The following is a 19,869-nucleotide window of genomic DNA, read 5'->3' as shown; positions in this document are numbered from 1 at the left end:
GTTTAGAAAATGTTCTCTTAAGTGCGGAAGTGGTCTGCACATTTCCCGGGTCTGTCTAGAACTGAATTTTTCTTAAATGATTTATTCATTTGGCAGATGTTTTTATCCAAAGCGACTTACAAAAGAGAAGAACATAAGCGAATCATCTTAAGGAGACAGTGGTATAAAAAGTGCTGTATTACAAAGTATCACTAGCATCATAATAGTATTCAAAACAGATTAAAGTGCAACAGGAATGTTTTTTTTTTTTTTTTTTTTTAATGACTGGTTAAGTGCTCATGGAAAAGATGTGTTTTTAGTCGTTTTTTGAAGACAGAGAGTGAGTCAGCTTCATGGATGGAGTTGGGAAGGTCGTTCCACCAATGTGGTATGATGAAGCTGAAAGTCTGGGAAAGTGTTTTGGTGCCTCTTTGTGTTGGTACAACAAGGCGACGTTCTTTAGCCGACCGTAGACTTCTGGTGGGAACGTAGCTCTTCAGAAATGATTTTAGGTATGCTGGAGCAGACCCAGTGACTGTCCTGTATGCCAACATCAGAGCCTTGAATTTGATACGTGCATCAACCAGCAGCCAGTGGAGAGAGATGAAGAGTGGTGTAACATGCGCTCTCTTTGGTTCATTAAAGATCAGACGTGCTGCTGCATTCTGGATCATTTGCAGGGGTCTAGTTGCACATGCAGGGAGGCCTGCAATGAGAGCGTTACAGTAGTCCAGTCAAGTTATGATAAGTGACTGAACAAGCAGTTGTGTGGCATGTTCAGAGAAGAAGAGTCTTATCTTCCTGATATTGTAGAGTGTAAATCTACATGATCTTGCTGTCTTTGAGATGTGGTCTGTGAAATTTAGTCTGTTGTCAATGGTTACCCCTAGATTTCTGACCGATTTGGAAGGCGTTACTGTAGTTTAACCCAGCTGCACGGTGATGTTGTGTTCAACAGCAGTGTTGGCTGGAAAGACAAGGAGTTCTGTCTTGGCTGGGTTAAGTTGCAGGTGGTGTTCCTTCATCCAGGCCGAGATGTCCGCCAGGCAGGCAGAAATTCGAGCAGTCACTGTGGTGTCGTTGGGCTGGAAAGACAAGTAGAGTTGCGTGTCATCAGCGTAGCAGAGGTAAGAGAAACCATGTGCCTGAATGATGGGTCTCAGTGATGTTGTGTATATAGAGAAGAGAAGTGGCCCAAGCACTGAGCCCTGAGGTACCCCAGTAGTGGTTCAGAAGTGGCTTAAACGGATCCTTTATAAAATCTCTGATGTTTCGTGTGAGGGACAAACTATACACTCAATACAAGTTTATCTCAATGATCGACAACATTTGTAGCATTAAGTTGATTGCCACAAACATGGGCAGACTGGGAAGAGGAATCGGCCTGAAAGTTGTTGAGTGGGGGGGTTTGGGGAAATTGGAAATTTGATTGGGAATTCAAAAGAACCGGTTCATAAGAGTCATTTGTCGCTGTCTTTTTCTGCATATTGCGGCCCTCTTCAGCTAGTCGTGGCCCGTTTCAGCTTATCGCCACCCGTTTCGCATCCAGCCCATCGGGAGACGTGCCGGTTCTCCCTATGGCAAGTCCGCCCTTGACCACAAATATATAATTTCGACTCGTTCCTCCTTTTCTTTAAAAAAAGCAAAAATCGAGGTTACATTCAGGACATTACAATGGAAGTGAATGGGGCCAATTGTGAAGCTTATAATTTTATAAAAGCACTTACAATAATTCTTCTGTTAAAACGTGTGCATAATTTGAGCTGTAAAGTTGTTTAAATAGTTTTTGCGGTCGTTTTAGGGTTTACAGTGTTACATAGTTGTGGCAACAAAATTGTACAATTGAACATAACTTTACACAGAAATTATTAATCAGTGTTATCACACTAAAATCATGTTAACACATATATTGTTTACGTTATGTGACTATACTTTTGAAACAGTGATTATTTTAATGTTTACGAATTGGCACCATTGACTTCCATTGTAAGTGTCTCACTGGAACACAGATTTCTGCTTTTTTTAAAGAAAAGGAGAGATGAGTCGACATTAATTTTGTGGTAATCAACATTATGTCACAAATTCTGTCGATTGAGCTTAACTTGTATTGAATCCGGAATATTCTTAAGAAACAAGTAGATATAGCTGCAGGCCGGAGACCTCCAATAGAGGGCGGGGTTACTCCAAAAGGGGGCGTCACTTCCACTCACATTTAAGGTTAGGAAATGGGATAGATTTGGAGCTCACGAGCATACCCTTCTCAAGAAACCAGCAAACACAACGTTTGCCTAATGTTAGCATACGGTTCCCGTTAGGTTATTTTTCGGGAACCAATTTCTAATATACTAGATCTTTGTGTTCTATTATAATAACCATAAACTAACATTCCCAGAACATTGCAGGGTATTTATTTATTTATTTTAGGGGGACAACCTAAAAAAGAACGCATATATAACGTTCTCTAAATGTTATTTTTAGGTTTTATTTCATATAACAATGAACAAACCTTCCCTAAAATGTGTCTTTCTGGAATACTTGATCGTGACTGGTCAATGTTGCGATTCTGCGGTCAGATATTATATGAGAATTTCACTTAGCTGTACTAGTTTCGTGTCTTTTGTATCAATCCATTCAAACTTTAACATACTTTTCCATATTTTTAAATATTACATTTTGTCTTTATAATTATAATACATAATAATTTTGTACTTGATACTTGAATGTATTAATTAGAGGGTGTGAACAGTCACTAATGAGTTGAAAGTTTTGAGTTTCTATAGTGAGAGAACAGCGGTGTGCGTTTGTGTTAAGGGGCGTGGTCACTAAATGATGTACGTTTAAGGGGCGTGGTCATTGAATGTTTGCGTTTAAGGGGGCGGGGTCAGATTATGTGTATCATTCGTGTCTGAAGGCGTGTGTTGTTAAGTTCTTGGAGCTCGATCACATTTTACTGCTTTTACACATGTATGTGTACTATATAGGGCTGGTTATGTCTCACATAAGTGTTCTTGTCGTTTTGTTGTAGTATCACTGCTGTCTGAACTTATTTATTTTTTTATTGCTTACTCGTTCACCAAGGACTCATACGCGTTTATCAGACTGTGATTTCAGAGTAATTTGAGCGTCTTCTTGTGTGTGTTTTGATGATGTGTGACGGACACATGTCCCATCCATTCGTCCATGAAGTGAGTTTAACAAGAGTTCAGCGGATTCAGGTAAGATCATCACATGTGTTCGGTTCTCCTGTGTTCGGTTCTCCTGTGTTCGGTTCTCCTGTGTTCGGTTCTCCTGTGTTCGGTTCTGTGACGCGTGTGAGCGGCCGGAAGTCCATTTAAGGAAGATTTCCCTCACAAACATTTACCAGGTAACCAAAGTTAATGTAGTGATTGTTACTACAATAAAACTGCGGTAACTCGATACTGTCATCGGAAGAAGTCGTTATGAAAACGTAAACAAACGCTTCCGTCATGTTCCATCACCATGGTTAAAGTAGTTTTAAAATGGAAAACATGCAGGTGTTTAAAGTTAACCCCTTAAACCTTGTGTGACCTTCGGGACATTTTTTTGTCTTTTTTTGTTTTTTCGATCATTTTGTCTGTGTTAATGCCAACAGCATAAATTTTGCCAAAGGTGTGTATTTTTTGGGATATTTTGATATTTCAAGCTCAGTTCCTATAATACATCTATAATACACTGTGTACACAAAATAGTTACACTCAAGACCTTCAGGACAAAAATGTCCCCATTGAAACCCATTGAAACTGCAATATTTGATCCCAGTGCCATTAAAGCATAAAATCATGAATTCTATGATATTATGCTTTCATTCCGGAGCCCTGGCTTCAAAATTGACATTTTAATATTTTCCACCAGATGGCGCCATTTTTCTCATGTTTAGCCTATGGAGCAAATACATGCTTTTCCCCTATTCTCTGTTTGCTGTATTTTAGAGCACTGCAGGACAACTGAATAAATGATGCAGATAAAATTGTGTTTGTGTGCTGGTATGGATGTCAGAGTGTGTTGTGTGTGTGTGTGTGTGAAAAAGAAACAACAGTGGCATTATATAAACAAACCGGTATTTAAAGGGTTAAAATCCTGAAAATGAATGAATATTTGGTAGTTATGATCAGGACTGATGTTGGTTAAAAAATCTAAGTCAGTGAAAGTGGAAAATAATAATATTAATATGTAATATTTTTATGGCAGTTTTTTGATGGGGATATTTTTGTCCTTAAATTTTTTTTATTTTTTTTTATTTTTAATCTGACACTGCACAAAAAATAACAATGCATTAAAATCAATGTTGTTGCTAATCATTGACATCCCAGACTATGATAATCAAAATAAATAAATGTTTCCCCTTAACATTTAGTATATGGAAAATAATTCATTTAATTCATTTTTTCATAAAAAACATCAGTGGCATTTATATAAACAAATTGACATTTAAAGGGTTAAAATCCTGAATATCTATATATTTTAACCATTATCAGGACTGATGTTGGTTAAAAAAAATAACTAATTGAAAGTGGAAAATAATATTAATATATAGTATTATTATGGCAGTTTTTTGATGTGGACATTTTTGTCCTCGTAGGACCTCTGAGTAACTTTTTTTTTTTATTATTATTTATTGATGCACAAGGGTTAAACTTCTGTATTTTTGGGCTGCCGTCCACAATTTTTCACACTCAAAATTAAAATCTTACCATTCACACTTACCGTGGACTAATTGCAAAAAACTAGTCTCATTGTCAGAGAACCACCCAAATACAAAAAACAAAAAAAAAAGACTCAAATTCTTCATAAATATTGTATGTGTTTTATAATCTTATGATAAACAGACTTTGTTTTTTTTAACCCAAACTTTTTGTTGTCCTAACTTTGTAAACATGTAATTCTGGTTCTGTTCACTCTACCTCACTTTAAAAAAAAAAGTCATTTTATTCCACTAGATGGCAGCAAGTACTAGAAAAGAAATTTGTTGCTCTATCACATTCCATTACAATATACAGATCTGATATGTAGGTGGCGCTCTAACGCATATAAAATTGCATCCCCAATTAGTGCAATTCAGCATGCTGTTTATTTCAAAGACATTTTTCTTTATAATAATTCCATAATTAAACCACATTGTTCACTAGAAAAAGTTGTGAATATAAAGCTTAGCCGTAATTCTTACTGTGCCATTAAAAACCTGGTTCTTATTGTAAACGTGTCTTTTCTATTTCTTTATTTTTTAGGGAATCATTCTAGGCTCCGTTCTGTTTCCTGTTCGCATTACTCTCGCCACCCTCTTCTTCCTGCTCGCATGGCCCTTCGCTCGACTGCGATTTGCCGGCCTCTCGGAGTCTGAGCGGGCGGAGCCTGTGCAGGGGTGGCGTCGGTGGTTCTTCCATCACATCATCCTCTTCCTCAGCCGTGCAATCTTCTTCTCTGTGGGTTTCCTGTGGATTAAGGTCAAAGGGCATCTGGCGGGGCTAAAGGAAGCTCCTGTGTTGGCCGTGGCACCTCACAGCAGCTTCCTGGACATGCTGGTTCTGTGCGTGACGGGTCTGCCGACTGTTGTGTCCCGTTCAGAGAACGCCAAACTACCCATTATAGGAGGTGAGTAGACGCTTAATGCTTAACACTGGCCCTCTTGGTAACTAACTATGGGGCAAGTGTACTGGAGGGTTTAAAATTAGACACATGCAGCCCATATTTTTATTAAATGGCTTAAATGAATTATTTTGTACAAACATGTGTTATTTGAGTTTAAATTGTCCTTTTAGCAGTGGGACTATTTTTCTAGGCAGATGAATCTCTAGTCATGTTTTACCGGTGGGTGGATTTTTCTCTGTGTAAACAGTGTTTTACAGATAGTAACAATGTTATCACACTAATCTTATTTTTACACGTATAGTTTAAGCCTTGTGGCTATACTTTAGGAACAGTGCGTATTTGAACATTTTGTCCAGATGCAGTGTCTCGCCCCTTAGACTTCCTTTGTAAGTGCATAACTGTAAACACCATAGAGCTTAGAGGAATATTCCAGGTTTAATACGAGTTAAGCTCAGTCAACAGCATTTGTGGCATAATGTTGATTACGAAAAAAACTTTGTCTCACTGGAACCCACTTACAATGGAAGTCAATGTTGTTGGAAAGCTCTCAAAGAGTAAAATACAACCAGCCTATTTGTTTTACTCGCAGGTAAAAAATATAGAGTAATAGCTAAGTACATGTCTTTGACATGCATGTTAACAGGTGTTGCTTATATGCCACGTTTTTCACTTATAACTTAGCAAAAAAATAAACAGAACATAATGCATACCATTATTTAGAGGAGGTTGTTATCTTTCAAACAAGCCCATACACAAGGTAATCGGATGCATAGATCATTAGATAATCCACATGAAGCCCAATAGGCACATTATGTGCTATCTGGCTAAAAACACATTAGCATTGCTGGATCAGATGACTTTATCAGAAATGATGTAGTACGTTATCCAGCATCATGGATCGCTAAACCAATCATATTAGGATTGCTGCAACCAGAGGTGGAAGTCATCCAAATATGGGCAGAGAGGATTGTTCACTGTAATTACATATGGCCACCAGGAGATGGCGCCAAGTACATGAGACAGACTGAATGGTGACGCAAATGGCACAGAGTGGAACTGAATGAGATCTTGTTACTTGTACTTGCATGCTTTGGAGAGAGAGTAAACCTTTAATCATTGTTGTGCAATTGGTTCTTATGTACAGTCATAGTTTTATTTGTTTGGAGAGGCTTTTGGACACTTGGATGTTATAACTCTTAATTGCTTTGTCGAATCAACGCACAATTTTACTCAGTTGCAGATGACATGATTGCGAACAAAGTGATGAGTTTTTCAGAGCTACCTCATTTACACCCTGAGATATATAATGTCAAATAAGAATAAAAGTTAATTTTTGGATTGGTTTTTTTTTTTCAGCAGTTTCTTGGGCTGATAGGCTGAGTTGATTGAGCTTAACTTGTAATGAACCCGTCATATTAAATTGAAAATTAATTGTAAAATGATCTCTCTCCATTGCAGCACTTTTGGAGTTCAATCAGTCAGTGTTAGTGAGTAGAAAAGATCCTGAATCCAGAAAGAAATGTGTGTCTCGGATCCGAGAGAGACTCGCATCTAACGGCCGCTGGCCTCAGGTACTAGAACACACACACTGAGACACGGTGACTCAAATAGTCCTCGCGGGTATGTTCATGTTCACTCACTGTTTGTACTCTTCTCTTTTGGCAGATGTTGATGTTTCCAGAAGGAACTACGACTAATGGACACGCTCTGATCAAATTCAAACCTGGTATGATCACATAGTACACAAACACACACAGGTTCTGTTCCAAACCTTAGTGAGCTGCCTACATAGACAGCATTTAAAGGCTGCTTCGTTTTTTCACATGCCACTTAAACATACATTACACAAGTATGCAGATGCAGACCAAAGCACTTACCAGCGCATGATCCGGTTGAATATGCCAATCATGTAATTCTCCATTGCTGTAGTGGTAATAAACCTCAGTACTCAATTTACCTTCTAATGTTTGTGCTGTAAAACCAGATGTGTTACTATTCAGGTAAGTTGCTGTAAATATACTAACTTTAACCTATTTGCTTACCAATATACTCTTCAAACTGTTGCTCTGATATGACAGTAGTTGACTTGAAAGTGAAAACTCACCATCGAAGCAGACAGTTGACACTAATGTCTGCTACAGCGCCCATTGTGGCAACTTTGATAATGCAACACGTACAAGCGATGAGTTACATTTTGGAACGCAATAACTTGTGAAATCGAGCTTGCGTAGAAGCGTCTGCATTTGGGTACTTGCGTAAGTGTATGTTTCGGCCTAAAATTTCGTCATCAGTACAGTCCACACGCAGTCTAGTTTTTTGTGACCTTGCGCGTCATCGGTGCATGTGCCTGAAGTTGGCTGAACTTATCGGTATCACAAAGCAGTTGTAGTGTGCATGCTTCAAAAGAGTATACTTTAGGCCGACTGCAGTATGGGCATGCTCCTGATGCGAAGACTGCTCCGAAAGATTATGCTGCCTACTAAAGCTGGCTCTGCACTAGCAGACTCAACAAATCGTTTTGGCCGAGGGTGTCAAACATGCAGACTGTTTTGCTGAGATCTCGCTGTCTTCAGTCAGAGGTATGACACACTTGCCAATTGAAAATGGTGGAGGGGTGACGCACATAACGACACTGCAACTATCTCTCTCTGACAAAATAACAACATGAGTAAAACTGCAATTGCAATAGAGCGATTTGGGGCATTTTCAGATCTGTAGCTTGCTTGATTGTTCTGAAACAGGGCTAAAATAGTTACAATGTTGCATTTTCTTTGGTTTGATTGGCTTTCACAAGGTTATATTTTAAAATGCACCAAAACATTGATGGACATTTTACCGTTATTTGTATCCATCATTGTTGCTTTTGCATTATTTCTGCAGAATGACGGAGTCACTATGGATTTTAATCAACGTCTGTGATGATATGCAGCCGAGTATGATTAAAAAGAAAAGTGCTGATCATCTTGTCAGTTCTTCTCAGTGACAGAATGAGTTTTTCAAACAAAACTGATGTTTCTTCGGTGCTTGAAGACATGAACTCAGCAGGGAGTCCCAATGGTCAAGTGATTAACACCACCTGCTGAGAGGTGCTAATGGGCGCTCCGTCTCCCTCTACCTGGCCGGTGAATATGTTAATGAAGCTAACACCTGAAAATCATTGGAAAAATCAGTAATTGTAGAGCTAGCTTAAGATACCTTGTTTTGGCCAAATTTGAAGGCAGCATTTCATTTATCCTTCACATATGACACATCACAGGACAAAGTGAGGGAAATGTTTATTGTAATGTCTATTTTTGGCTTGAATCCCCAACCTTCTGGTCAGTAACCCAGAGCCTTAACCGCTGAGCCACCACTGCCCCGGTGCATGATGGGTTTCCGTCTCTGATTCGGAATGACACAAGAAATGTTGTTAGACACACAGACACACGCTTAAAGAAACACACTTTATTATATTATTAAGAACAGATGACAGAAAAGCCGTCTATGCGCATGTTTAACACACTGTTTATACGGAGGCGTGCAGTCTCGTGGAACACACGTATGTAAAAGGTTCTCACTCTTTTTCAGTCTTCTGACATTTTTTTGCAAGAACAGTATCGTCTATGAGTGCTGCAAATGATCTCAGCTCAGGAGATGCTTTGAGTTCAGTTCACTTGATTTCCAGAGAGCAGTTCATTGTGAACGCAACTCTGCAGCCTATACATCTGTGATTAAAACATACATGTTCACCTCAAACCATGAGTTATATTTCAGTGATTATTATCATCATTATAATCATTATGTTTACATTTAGAATTGTTTTTAGATCGTAATTTGCATTAGTAATTTTCCACCTGTTGTCATGAGTGATACTTGAGTGATGGTAAATGGAGAGGTGGTTATGTTTTTTTTTTTAAAAATTTTTACCACTTTATTTTAATTGCTTTTTCGTTTCATTTGAAGTGCAATTTTAATTTTGAAATATCTTTGGTTTAAGTTTTTTGTTCTTTAAATACATTTTTAATTTTCAATGCAAAATCACTAAAGCAAGAATATTCACTTATTCCCTCAACAGGGGCGGTTGACGATGTAATTTGATATTGTAATATATATATATATATATATTTTTTTATAAAAATATCGTGAACATATTTCTTGCATATCCCCCAGCCCTAGGAGGGAACAAAAACAATTATTCACACATATTTAAAGTCATTACCCTTCCGAAGAAGCTAAACTGGGTCCTGGGATGAAAGGTAATAAAACACCAACATTAAACCCGCAATAAGTGATGTATTTGCCCGGACAACGAAATATCCGACTGGTAGAGAAAGCACAGATGAAGTAGATTACTTTCCAAAGAGATGTTGACAACTGTTGTAAAACCATCTTTCAATAAGTTGAACAACACACATTTGAACTGCAGTTTTGCATAATTTGTAATATTTACACACATTTATATTTTTATGTAGAACAAGTGCTAAACTGGTACTGTCTCTTTAAGAATGGCGGCAGTTCAGCGAGCGTCTCGCAGAAGTGTTTCAGTTGAGCGCATATTAATGAGAATGGAGTCGAATGGCTTCTTTAGCGCATTCGAGCTATGTGTGATTAGAATTAAATGTTTCTTTTGTTGTTGTTTTTAATAAATAACTGCCTGTAAAGAACAAAGGATATTAAAAGATATTATTTCATTAAAAATGGATTGTGTGGACCTCGTCTTTTGGACACGCATTACACGGAACGAGTCAAACTAAACTTTTACTCCTAACATGCAGTGAAAAACGCTAAACTTCTTCACCACTATAATACTCAATCACTAAAATCGGTCACTTAAGAGGTTCTGTTTCAGTTAGGGTACTATGTAGACAGTAGTCAGCAAGACAGCTCACTATGTATTGGAACAAAGCCACAGACACTCCGAGATCTTCCTCTCTTAATATCTGTCTCTTCATAGGTGCTTTTCTGGCTGGTGTTCCCGTTCAGCCCGTGTTGCTTCACTATCCTAATAAACTAGTGAGTGTGTTATTGGTCAATGCCTATGTGATGCTAATATTAGCTGTGTTTATGTAACGGGAAATCACTCGCATGGCTGATGACTATATATTGACTCCAATTAAAAATCACTTAATAGAACTGGAAGTTGTCACACCCATCATGTTGTATAACAATCATATATAATATGATTCATAAATGTTATACTGTCTGTTTTATTCTCTGACGTCTCACCATAAAGGAAATGCAAAGAGAGAGAAAAGTAATCTTTTTAAATGTCTTCACAGGACACCGTTCGCTGGACTTGGAAAGGAATGACTTGGTAAGAAGGCATAAAAATTCCTCTGTTCATGTGAATGTTTTAAAAGTCTGCTGAATGATTTGAGTTTTGTACGTATAATTATAAACGAATAAAGTAACTGGAGCAATTTAAAGCAATAATCCACTCAAGGCCATGCCTTACAGTGATTTTTACCACGTTTGAGGGTTTTAAATGTAAAAATAAAAACTAATATAAATATATATATATATTTGTTTTACTTCACACATTCATGGGGGCCTAAAGGGGTACTCTTTATTTATTTATTTTTTTTGCCACATGACAACTGAGTGGCGACCTTCATCTTGGTTGCACCACCTGACTTTGATTTGGTGGGCAAAAGTTTTTTTAAATATTTTAAAAGAAAATTGTTTCACTGTTTATTTTAAGAAATGATGGTAAATGGTCATTCCAAACTATTTTTATTATTATTTTCTGCTTTTAGTGAGAATCATAGTAAAAATGTGTTCATTTACTTAAAGTTATACATTTTAAAAGTATTTTTAAATAATGTAATAGATCAGAAGAGAAAAAAAAGCATCATGTCATTCACCCTAATATAGAATTAATTTGTTCTGTCATCCAATCAGAATGTAGACTAAATGACATAATGAATCAAACTGATAGTTGTAATTTGTTTCTTTTAATTGCTAAGGATTGAAGCTCTGTGGCACACGACCTCTCAACTCTACACCAGCGTTACTGTAGAGGTAGGTGGTGCTCTTGTTTGATTGACATGTCTGAGAGCCAATCATGTCCAGTGTTCCCGATTGTGACCAATAGAATCCCACTGAATCATCCTTCTGTCTTTGATCTGATTGGTTCTAGTTCCTGCCCGTCTACACACCATCACAGGAAGAGAAGCAGAACTCAGACTTGTATGCTGAGAACGTACAGAAACTCATGGCCAAGTAAGTCAACTGATAAACTGCCATGCTGTCTACTGCCTACATAGACAGTTTAAGATAGTTGAACTTTATGCAGATGAGCAGTGACTCGACTGTGCATCAAAAGTCATTACAAGAGACTTGACTCCCAAAGATTCTAATATTTCTGCTTTTAAACCATCACTTGTCACATCAACTTCTATTGTAAAAACCTTGGGGTCATTTCATGCCAACTCAACCAGAGGTCCCCAGGTCAAAATTTAGCATTTGCCGATTTTTATTTTGTTTTATTGGTGAAAGTTTGGAATTTCTATGATTTAGAGTTTATGGCACCTAGACACTTTTAGGGCAAAGAGATCAAAATCAGTAAGAATAATATACATTCAGCATCTTTGGTGTTTGGACCTCTAATGTTTAATTTTATTTCAAATTTCTGAAATCCAACTGAAGAGCCACACGTGTCACTTATTCTTTTTTCAATTAACATTTTTCACTGATTCGTAGATGTATAACAAAGAAAACACAACATGTATATACAGTGAATCAACATTTAACCCCCACTATTACCCCTCCCCAATCACCAACACCACCCTGACCACCAACGAACACCCCTGTGGTCACATATAAGAACACACACACACACACACAAAAAGAAAATATAATAATCAGACATAATTAAAACTAAACTTCTCTCTCCACAGCCCCTCCCCGAGAGTCCCCCAAAAATGCAAAATAATTGCCCCATTTCTTATCAAACAAATCTCAAAACCCCAGCCTTCTACTTGACACCTCCTCAAAACCTGCCACCCTCCCCAACTCCGCACACCACTCCAGAAATGAGGGCGCTCCATCCGACTTCCATCTCCTCGAGTCACTTATTCTTAATAATACTGTATTTTTGGACTCTCGAAAATGGCAATTTACTTCAGACCGTTTTGTTGGACATGGAAAAAAAAATAGCTTTATACCATGTGGCCCACATTTGGTTTTCAACGATTGAAAATGGCTAAAATGGAGCCACATTGAGAACCCCTTATCTCTTGGATTTAACCATATAGGGCCTTAAATTAAGATACAAAAAGGAAAGTTTATTCTGAACCAGAATCTAAAAGGATATCAAGATATCTTTAATACTTCTTGAGTTATAGGTACACAAAGTGTGTGTTTTTCCCCTTTTTGGACTCACACCATTGGCATATAATGCAACAAGTAACAGATCTACCAATCTCTGTTTAAAAGTAAAATAAGGACACTGACTCCTTTCTAAGGTTATTTTTTGACCTGTAGTTTTACTCAAAATCATAGGCAAAAATTCTCATTTTGACCCCCCTCTGCAAAATAACGGTTAACTCAGTAAATCTTGATCCATGGCATTTAATATTTTGGTTTTCATCATCATTTATGTTTATTTCAGGAAAGAGTGTTAACAAAATTTCAGCCGGGGAAGTTTCTGAAATGTGGTTGCTTTGATATGGAATAACTCATTACTAGTGGAAAGTAATTTCCATTTGTTTTAACAAACTGAGAGACAAGTTTCCTTACTTCCTGTTGTAATCAGCAACATGAAGTCGTATTTAAGAATGTATTGAACTTACGTTGAATTTAAGTTGTATTTGACCCATAATATTGCTTGTAAAGTAGAGCCATATTTTAAACTAAATGAATGTACTTAATGCAGCGGTCATTTATTTTTTTGTCTCGTAGAGCTCTGGGTGTTCCTGCTACAGATTATGTGATGGAGGGTAGTTTTCCTGTTCGAAAGCTCGGAAACCTCTCACTTCCACTGGAATCGCCAGCTCAAGAGACCATCCGACTGCTCCACCAGCACGGGTGTGTGTGTGTGTGTGTGTGTGTGCATAACATAATATTAAAAATGTGTCTCAAATAAATTTTAAAGTGCAGAAATGTATGTGTGAGGTATAGAAGTATGTCTATCTACACACATCTTTTAATCTTCTGTACAACAAAATATATTATTTATATCATCCTCTTACTCTTCTCACCTGCAGTCTTGGTAACGCTCGCATAGAAACAGTGATGAACGGCATGATTGACAGCTGTCATTCAGGGCAAAGCACTATGGTAACATCAGATCAGCTGACAGCTCTTTTGGGACTCTCTGACAAAACGGCGGCAGTAAAGATCTGCTCGCTCTACTCAAAGGTAATGCAGTGTGTGAAGGAAGAGTTCATCCAAATATTAATGCACAAATTTCAACAATTACTTTCAAATTTCAAAAAATACTTTAAACAAATATTTCAGAATCATGAAAATACATATATATTGCAGGATGAGACAGTGGATTTGAAACGGATTTGTTTGAGTGTGTCTGCTGTATCTGGATTTAAAAGTCTGGAGTCACTCTTACACACTGCATTCACGGTAAGGGCGTGTGTGTTGTGTCAGATATTTTACAATACATTATGTAAGCATGCTGAAAAAAATGTGGGTAGCACATGTCCTTTTGTGTGACATGCTAAACTCTTTTCACCCTTTAAGCTCTGAATGTGTTTTTAAAGATTTCTTGTTTCAGTGGCTCGACAACTCAAAAAAGAAAAACAAGGAGGGTCAAGTGTTTGATATAACTGTAAAGAAAACTTTATATATTTTAATTATATTGATTATGATAAATTCTGAGAGACTCGGCCTAAGAAACTGCTGATAAATCACCAAAAAAATAAACGTTTCTTTTTTTTCTGATTTGACGTTATATATCTCTGGGTGTAAATAAGGTAGTTCCAAAAAACTGCTTTAGTTTTGTTCTCAATCATATCAACTGTGAGTACAATTTTGTATTGGTACGACAAAGCAGTCAAAAGTTACATCATTACAAAAATAATTTATCCAAGTGTCCAAAAGCCTCTCCAAACAAATAAAACACAATAATTGTACATAAGAACTAAGTACACATGCAAACACAACAATGACTAAAGGTTTGCATAGCATGCAGACATGATTTTAGTAATGAGATTTCACGGAATGAGTTTCATTCTGTGCCATTTGAGTCATTGAGTCATGTATTTGGCGCCATCTCCTGGTGACCATATGTAACAGTTACCAATCACATGTCTCTCTGCCCAAATATGGATTATTTTTGCAACGATTTAAAACCAATCTGATTGGTTTAGCGTTCCATGACACTACATCATTTCTGATGATGCATCTGATCTAGGAAAGCTAACAGGTGTGTTCGATTTAATGCAGCGCTGTGCAGACCGATCGGCACTTGACTTGAAGCAGTGCATGTTAGTTAGGAATTTTGTCCGACTTGCGATGGCGCCGTCGCCGTGACATATGCCATCAAAGTACCGTGTGATTTGAGAGCAGCCGTCTGGCGTAGCCGCCAAAGTTACTCGAGAGTGGCTGCACAAGCTCTGAATGACGACACTGATTATTCGCAATTGGCCAGACTCAACGTGACAACGGTTGCACGTGTTTCATGGGCTGCATTCGCAATTTCATACTTCACATACTACTCTTACTACTTCTGCTATGTCCATCTATGGCAGAAATAAGAGTAGTGTGGTAGTATGCCATTACCAAGGTGTTTATTCTGACACCTCCAGTTCTGAGAAAACTCTTACAAATCCATGTTTTTATAACTGTACCTCATCACAGTTTATATCATTTTATATTATGTTTGTCATAGTAATATCATGTTTATTCATAAAAAAACTTTCAAAAAGATTACAAATAATGACTAGTTTTTTGGTAAAGTAATACAGGCTTTTATTGGACTTTCTTCTTGCACAACCAACAGGCACTGTATTAAGAAGTACATAAACCTTTCAAATGAACAATGTTTCTGATTATTTTGTGTAAAATTCAAGCATGTGTCTATCTGAATTCCACTCTGTCTGCAAACATTGTGCGATCTTGTGTGATCAGGGGCAGACTGGAAAGAAAATTCGGCCCGGGATTTTACATAGAAACTGGCCCAAAAGTTGAGTGGGGGGGTGCTGTCCTTTTCTGCATATCACGGCGCCGTTTTGTGGTGCGTTCTCCCCATTTCGCGGCCGGCCCACCGGGAAAAGTCCCGGTTCTCCCAATGGCCAGTCCGCCACTGTCCATGACTGTTGTAGGTTCAGCATACGACGGAAAGTGCAAAGTGTCCGGCGTGACTGCTCTCTTTTCAGCTCTTCCCCCGACTGCAACCGGCAGATCTTGCCGATTGGTGAATCGAGAAGCAGTACAAGTTGAACACACCTAATGTGTTTTCAGCCAGATAGCAAGATGCCAGATGCTGTGTGCACATTGTGCATCGTGTCAATTATCTAATGATCTGTGCATCCAATTACTTTGTGTGTGGGCTCGTTTGAAAGATAATCGCCACCTCTAAGTAATAGTATGTGATATTTTATGTCTTGAAGTTATAAGTGAAAACGCGGCATATGAGCAATATGATGATCATATGAATCATAAAAGACATATACTTGGCTATTACTCTTATACTTTTTTGTTTTTGAGTAAAACAAATAGGCTGGTTGTATTTCCAGTGACATATGACACGTAGCTATTTGATGAGTTTGTTTTACTGATTACAATAATATGTACAGAGCAAAATTATATTATTAATAAATTATCAAAACAGAACACTTTGAAATTTGCAGACAAATCAGCACTTGTTCAGTTTTTGTCATAATACCTGTAAGCATTGGAAAGCAGAGCTTCTAAGCTTTCAAACAATACCTATTTTGTGTTGGTCAAGACCGTAGTCACTAATATTTTGATTAAAAAAAAATTCTCACCGGCCCATCCGAGCTTAAAGCTTTTATGAGCTCATATTAATTGAGATACTACGTGGAATATTTGTGCTTTAAAAAATCCTCTTACACCGCAGGGCCATTTAAAATTAACCATAGAAAAGACAAAAGGGTAATTAAAAATGCATTATGCATCAACTAGCCTTTTCCAGAACATGCAATCAAGCCATCTAGAGAGATTAAAAAATTCTTAATTTTAAAATTGCGTATATATTGTGCAGTGGTACGACAGTGACCGCGATGGATTGCTGAGCGCAGACGATCTGTCTGGCCTGATGGGGGCGCTAATGGGCGTTCCTCAGAATGATATTGCGGAGATTTACTCTGCGCTGACCACCAGGGGGCGACCTACAGAAGGTAAGAGTTAATCAAATTAAACACTCTACGACACAGTCGATACGTTCACATGCACAGATATAATCGAGCTACAGTCTTCATTTGTCTGTTTAAATATACATTACAAAGCGTAATTGAAAATTTGAAGAAAGTACGCCAACTGAGGAAGTATAACATTATATATATACGTCGCATGTCACAACCGTCTCTTGGAGCATGGCGGAAAACAGAGGCCAGTTGTAGTCTGATTAACTTGTAGGCATGCTGGATGAACCACAATTGCATAATTTAGGTCTGTTAGACCGACTTCACGAAAATGTCAGTCGGACTAATCAGTTTACGTGAAATTTTTTTAAATGCAAAATTATTGTTTTACTCCCGACTGAAATCAAACTTTTAAAGTGCATGTTAATGTATTGAGAGTTGGTAGATTACTTCTGAAATGTAATCTGGTACTTATAACAAATTGTACAACTAAGATGTAATCAGTAACTAAATCTTTTTAGATTACACTATACTTTTTAGGGAATCTAATCTGAGTACATTTGTAGTACTTGTTGTATGTTTTGATAAATCAAATTTTAAGGATACTAAGTACCAATCTGCACTCCTTTTTCATTAGTACGTAAGTAAACATAAAATCAAATAGAAAAGACATTTGTAATTATTGACTGTTGCTTTTGCTCAATATGAAGTACAAGACCACTCTCATATCGACCAGCAAACATAAAAAATAACTAATTTGTTGTGCAAAACATGTAACATTTGAATTAGAATTTTCAAGATTTTAATTTATTTAATTTTGTATCCCAATTCCTACAGCTTCACTCCGAGACTTATTGATGACGCATCCAATCTATTGTAAAGTTCTTTCCGATTATCTTCACTTCGATACGTTTGTGACAGCTGATGGAAATCACAACAGCGTTCTAAATGGGAAAGCCAACGGCAGCAACAACAGAATTTATAACGGTTATAAGAAGTTTGACTAAGGACCATCTACAGATGTCAAATCTTTTTGAAGGATTTAATTGGTCAGTAGCTGTATCGTAATACTCATGACGAGTGTTTGCGAATGTACAATGTATTTTTGGCGACTGAGTGTTGGTATTTGTCCAGTTGCATATTTTATCACGATTGCACGCACATTAGCGTGTGCTTTTCAAGACATTAAGTGTGCATGTTGAATGAAAATCCAGAGTGTGCAGGGTAAAGTTTACATTAGTTTTTGTGCAATTTTTATTTTGTGTTGATTTCTTTAAATGGCTGTGAATTATACTGTGAGAATATATTGTTAAACATGTGCCTTGCAACAAATACCTGTATTTTTAATGATGTTAGAAGGATTTTACATATATTTAAATGTTTTTGTTTTTTTTGGTCATTTTTAAGCTACAGTGTATTTACTTTATCACTAAAGAATATTGTCAACTTGACATATTTTATACTTTTAATATATTAAATGTCTAGATAATAATCTCTGTTTTGGTATTTTTTTTTAAATATTATAGTATATAAAATGTTTATTAAATATTTTCAATGTAAATATTAAAATCATTGCATATATAATATTTAAAATATTTCGTTATATACTTAAACCTCCAAAGAATATTGGCAACATATTATAATGCATTTAATTTAACTAATAATCTGATGCCTCCTTTGGTCCTTTTCTTATAATATTGTAATATATTATACAAAATGTTTAATAAATGGTTTAAATACTGTGTAACAGATGCTTAAATATATTTACTAATATTTCAGATTTTGTAATGTATAGACCTTCTTGAAAACCACTAAAGAATTGTGCCGGCATTTTACAATATATTACATTTTCTAAACTGATTAAAATAACATTTTGGGTTCAATACAAGTGAAACTAAATTGACAGCATTTTTGGCATAATGTTGATTACCACGAAAATGTATCTCAACTCATCTTTCCTTTTCTTGGAGAGAATAAAAAAATAAAAATAAAAAAAAAAAGCACAAATCTGGATTACTATGAGACTTACAATGGAAGTGAATGGGGCCAATCCTAAAAGTTATTCTCCTGAGACCTGAGCATGACTGCTGTGTGCATTTTCCATTTCCCTTTTTGATTTGTAAGTAGTAGCCCCTAAAAAAAAAAAACATGCAAAAAAACAAAAACAAATCTAGAGCAAATAATTTTACTAAAAAATATGTCCTCATATGTGGACAGTGGGACTAGGTTGTGAAATTTTAAATAATACCAAACTATAGAAAGTCAGATTTTTTTTTTTTTTTTTTTTTTCATCAAATTGTTTGTTTCCAGGAGTGTTGATTATTCATGTTTTTGAAACGTTACAGACGTCAGAAATTATCATAATTAATTCAGATTCAAAGTAATGTCCAGCATCATCCAATCACTGTCAATCATGTTAAAATAAAATGATACATTATAAATTCCGAATCTATGTACTGATTATCACTGTCTCATGTCTGTCAAACATGTTGAGTGATCCAAACATCATCTGCAGCCTGAAACTGAACTTTTGATCAGATTTTAGGAGTGAATGCACTTAACTGCATAGAGAGCTATAGGATGCTCCCTTGCTCCCTATTTAGTGAATGACTTAACCTCCAGTGTGCTGTCTGTCTGCACTGGTCTCAGAACAGTTTGAAATGCACCTTATTTTCATCCTAACTCCATATAAAGCCTCTGAAAGACACATTGTTTTTGGATGAGCTCTTTTATTATCAATATGAAAATACACAGTAAATATAGGAATGCATTCACTAATGTTAATGAATATAATCATATTGCACTGTGATAACAAAATAAAATATAACAAAATGTATATTAAAATGAAGCTAAATGACCCACAGATGTGTTAGAAAGTTATTCAAAATAACCAAAATGTTTTTCTACTTTTGTGGAAATGCAGTACCAATTTCCACATATGTGGACATCATGTTTATCAGAGTGCTAATGCATGAAACATGAACAGTGTAGAGTCTTTTGAACAGTATTCAATTGTTTTTTA

At 36.6% G+C, this 19,869-nt stretch overlaps 1 protein-coding gene across 1 annotated transcript; it reads left to right on the top strand.

Moving 5' to 3' along the window:
• The first annotated feature begins 2,895 nt into the window (after positions 1-2,895).
• On the top strand, positions 2,896-18,276 carry LOC127410576 (lysophospholipid acyltransferase LPCAT4-like). Its single transcript, XM_051645754.1, has 13 exons — positions 2,896-3,194; positions 5,226-5,589; positions 7,045-7,157; positions 7,252-7,312; positions 10,520-10,578; positions 10,845-10,879; positions 11,532-11,586; positions 11,705-11,787; positions 13,468-13,593; positions 13,773-13,926; positions 14,053-14,145; positions 16,748-16,883; positions 17,685-18,276. The coding sequence occupies exons 1-13, from the start codon at positions 3,123-3,125 to the stop codon at positions 17,852-17,854; spliced, it is 1,521 nt and encodes a 506-aa protein (XP_051501714.1). The 5' UTR covers positions 2,896-3,122; the 3' UTR covers positions 17,855-18,276.
• The last annotated feature ends 1,593 nt before the right edge of the window (positions 18,277-19,869 follow it).

Source organism: Myxocyprinus asiaticus, chromosome 2, assembly GCF_019703515.2.
Source record: "Myxocyprinus asiaticus isolate MX2 ecotype Aquarium Trade chromosome 2, UBuf_Myxa_2, whole genome shotgun sequence".
Lineage (NCBI taxonomy): Eukaryota > Metazoa > Chordata > Actinopteri > Cypriniformes > Catostomidae > Myxocyprinus > Myxocyprinus asiaticus.
The sequence above is the reverse complement of the archived record's forward strand: the minus strand, read 5'-3'. Positions and strand labels throughout refer to the sequence as shown.

Coding starts and splice junctions, on each gene's coding strand:
- LOC127410576 (XM_051645754.1), top strand. CDS start 3,123: ATGATGTGTGACGGACACATGTCCCATCCATTCGTCCATGAAGTGAGT. Junction 7,313..10,519: donor TCTGATCAAATTCAAACCTG/GTATGATCACAT, acceptor GTCTCTTCATAG/GTGCTTTTCTGGCTGGTGTT. Junction 10,579..10,844: donor TTCACTATCCTAATAAACTA/GTGAGTGTGTTA, acceptor ATGTCTTCACAG/GACACCGTTCGCTGGACTTG.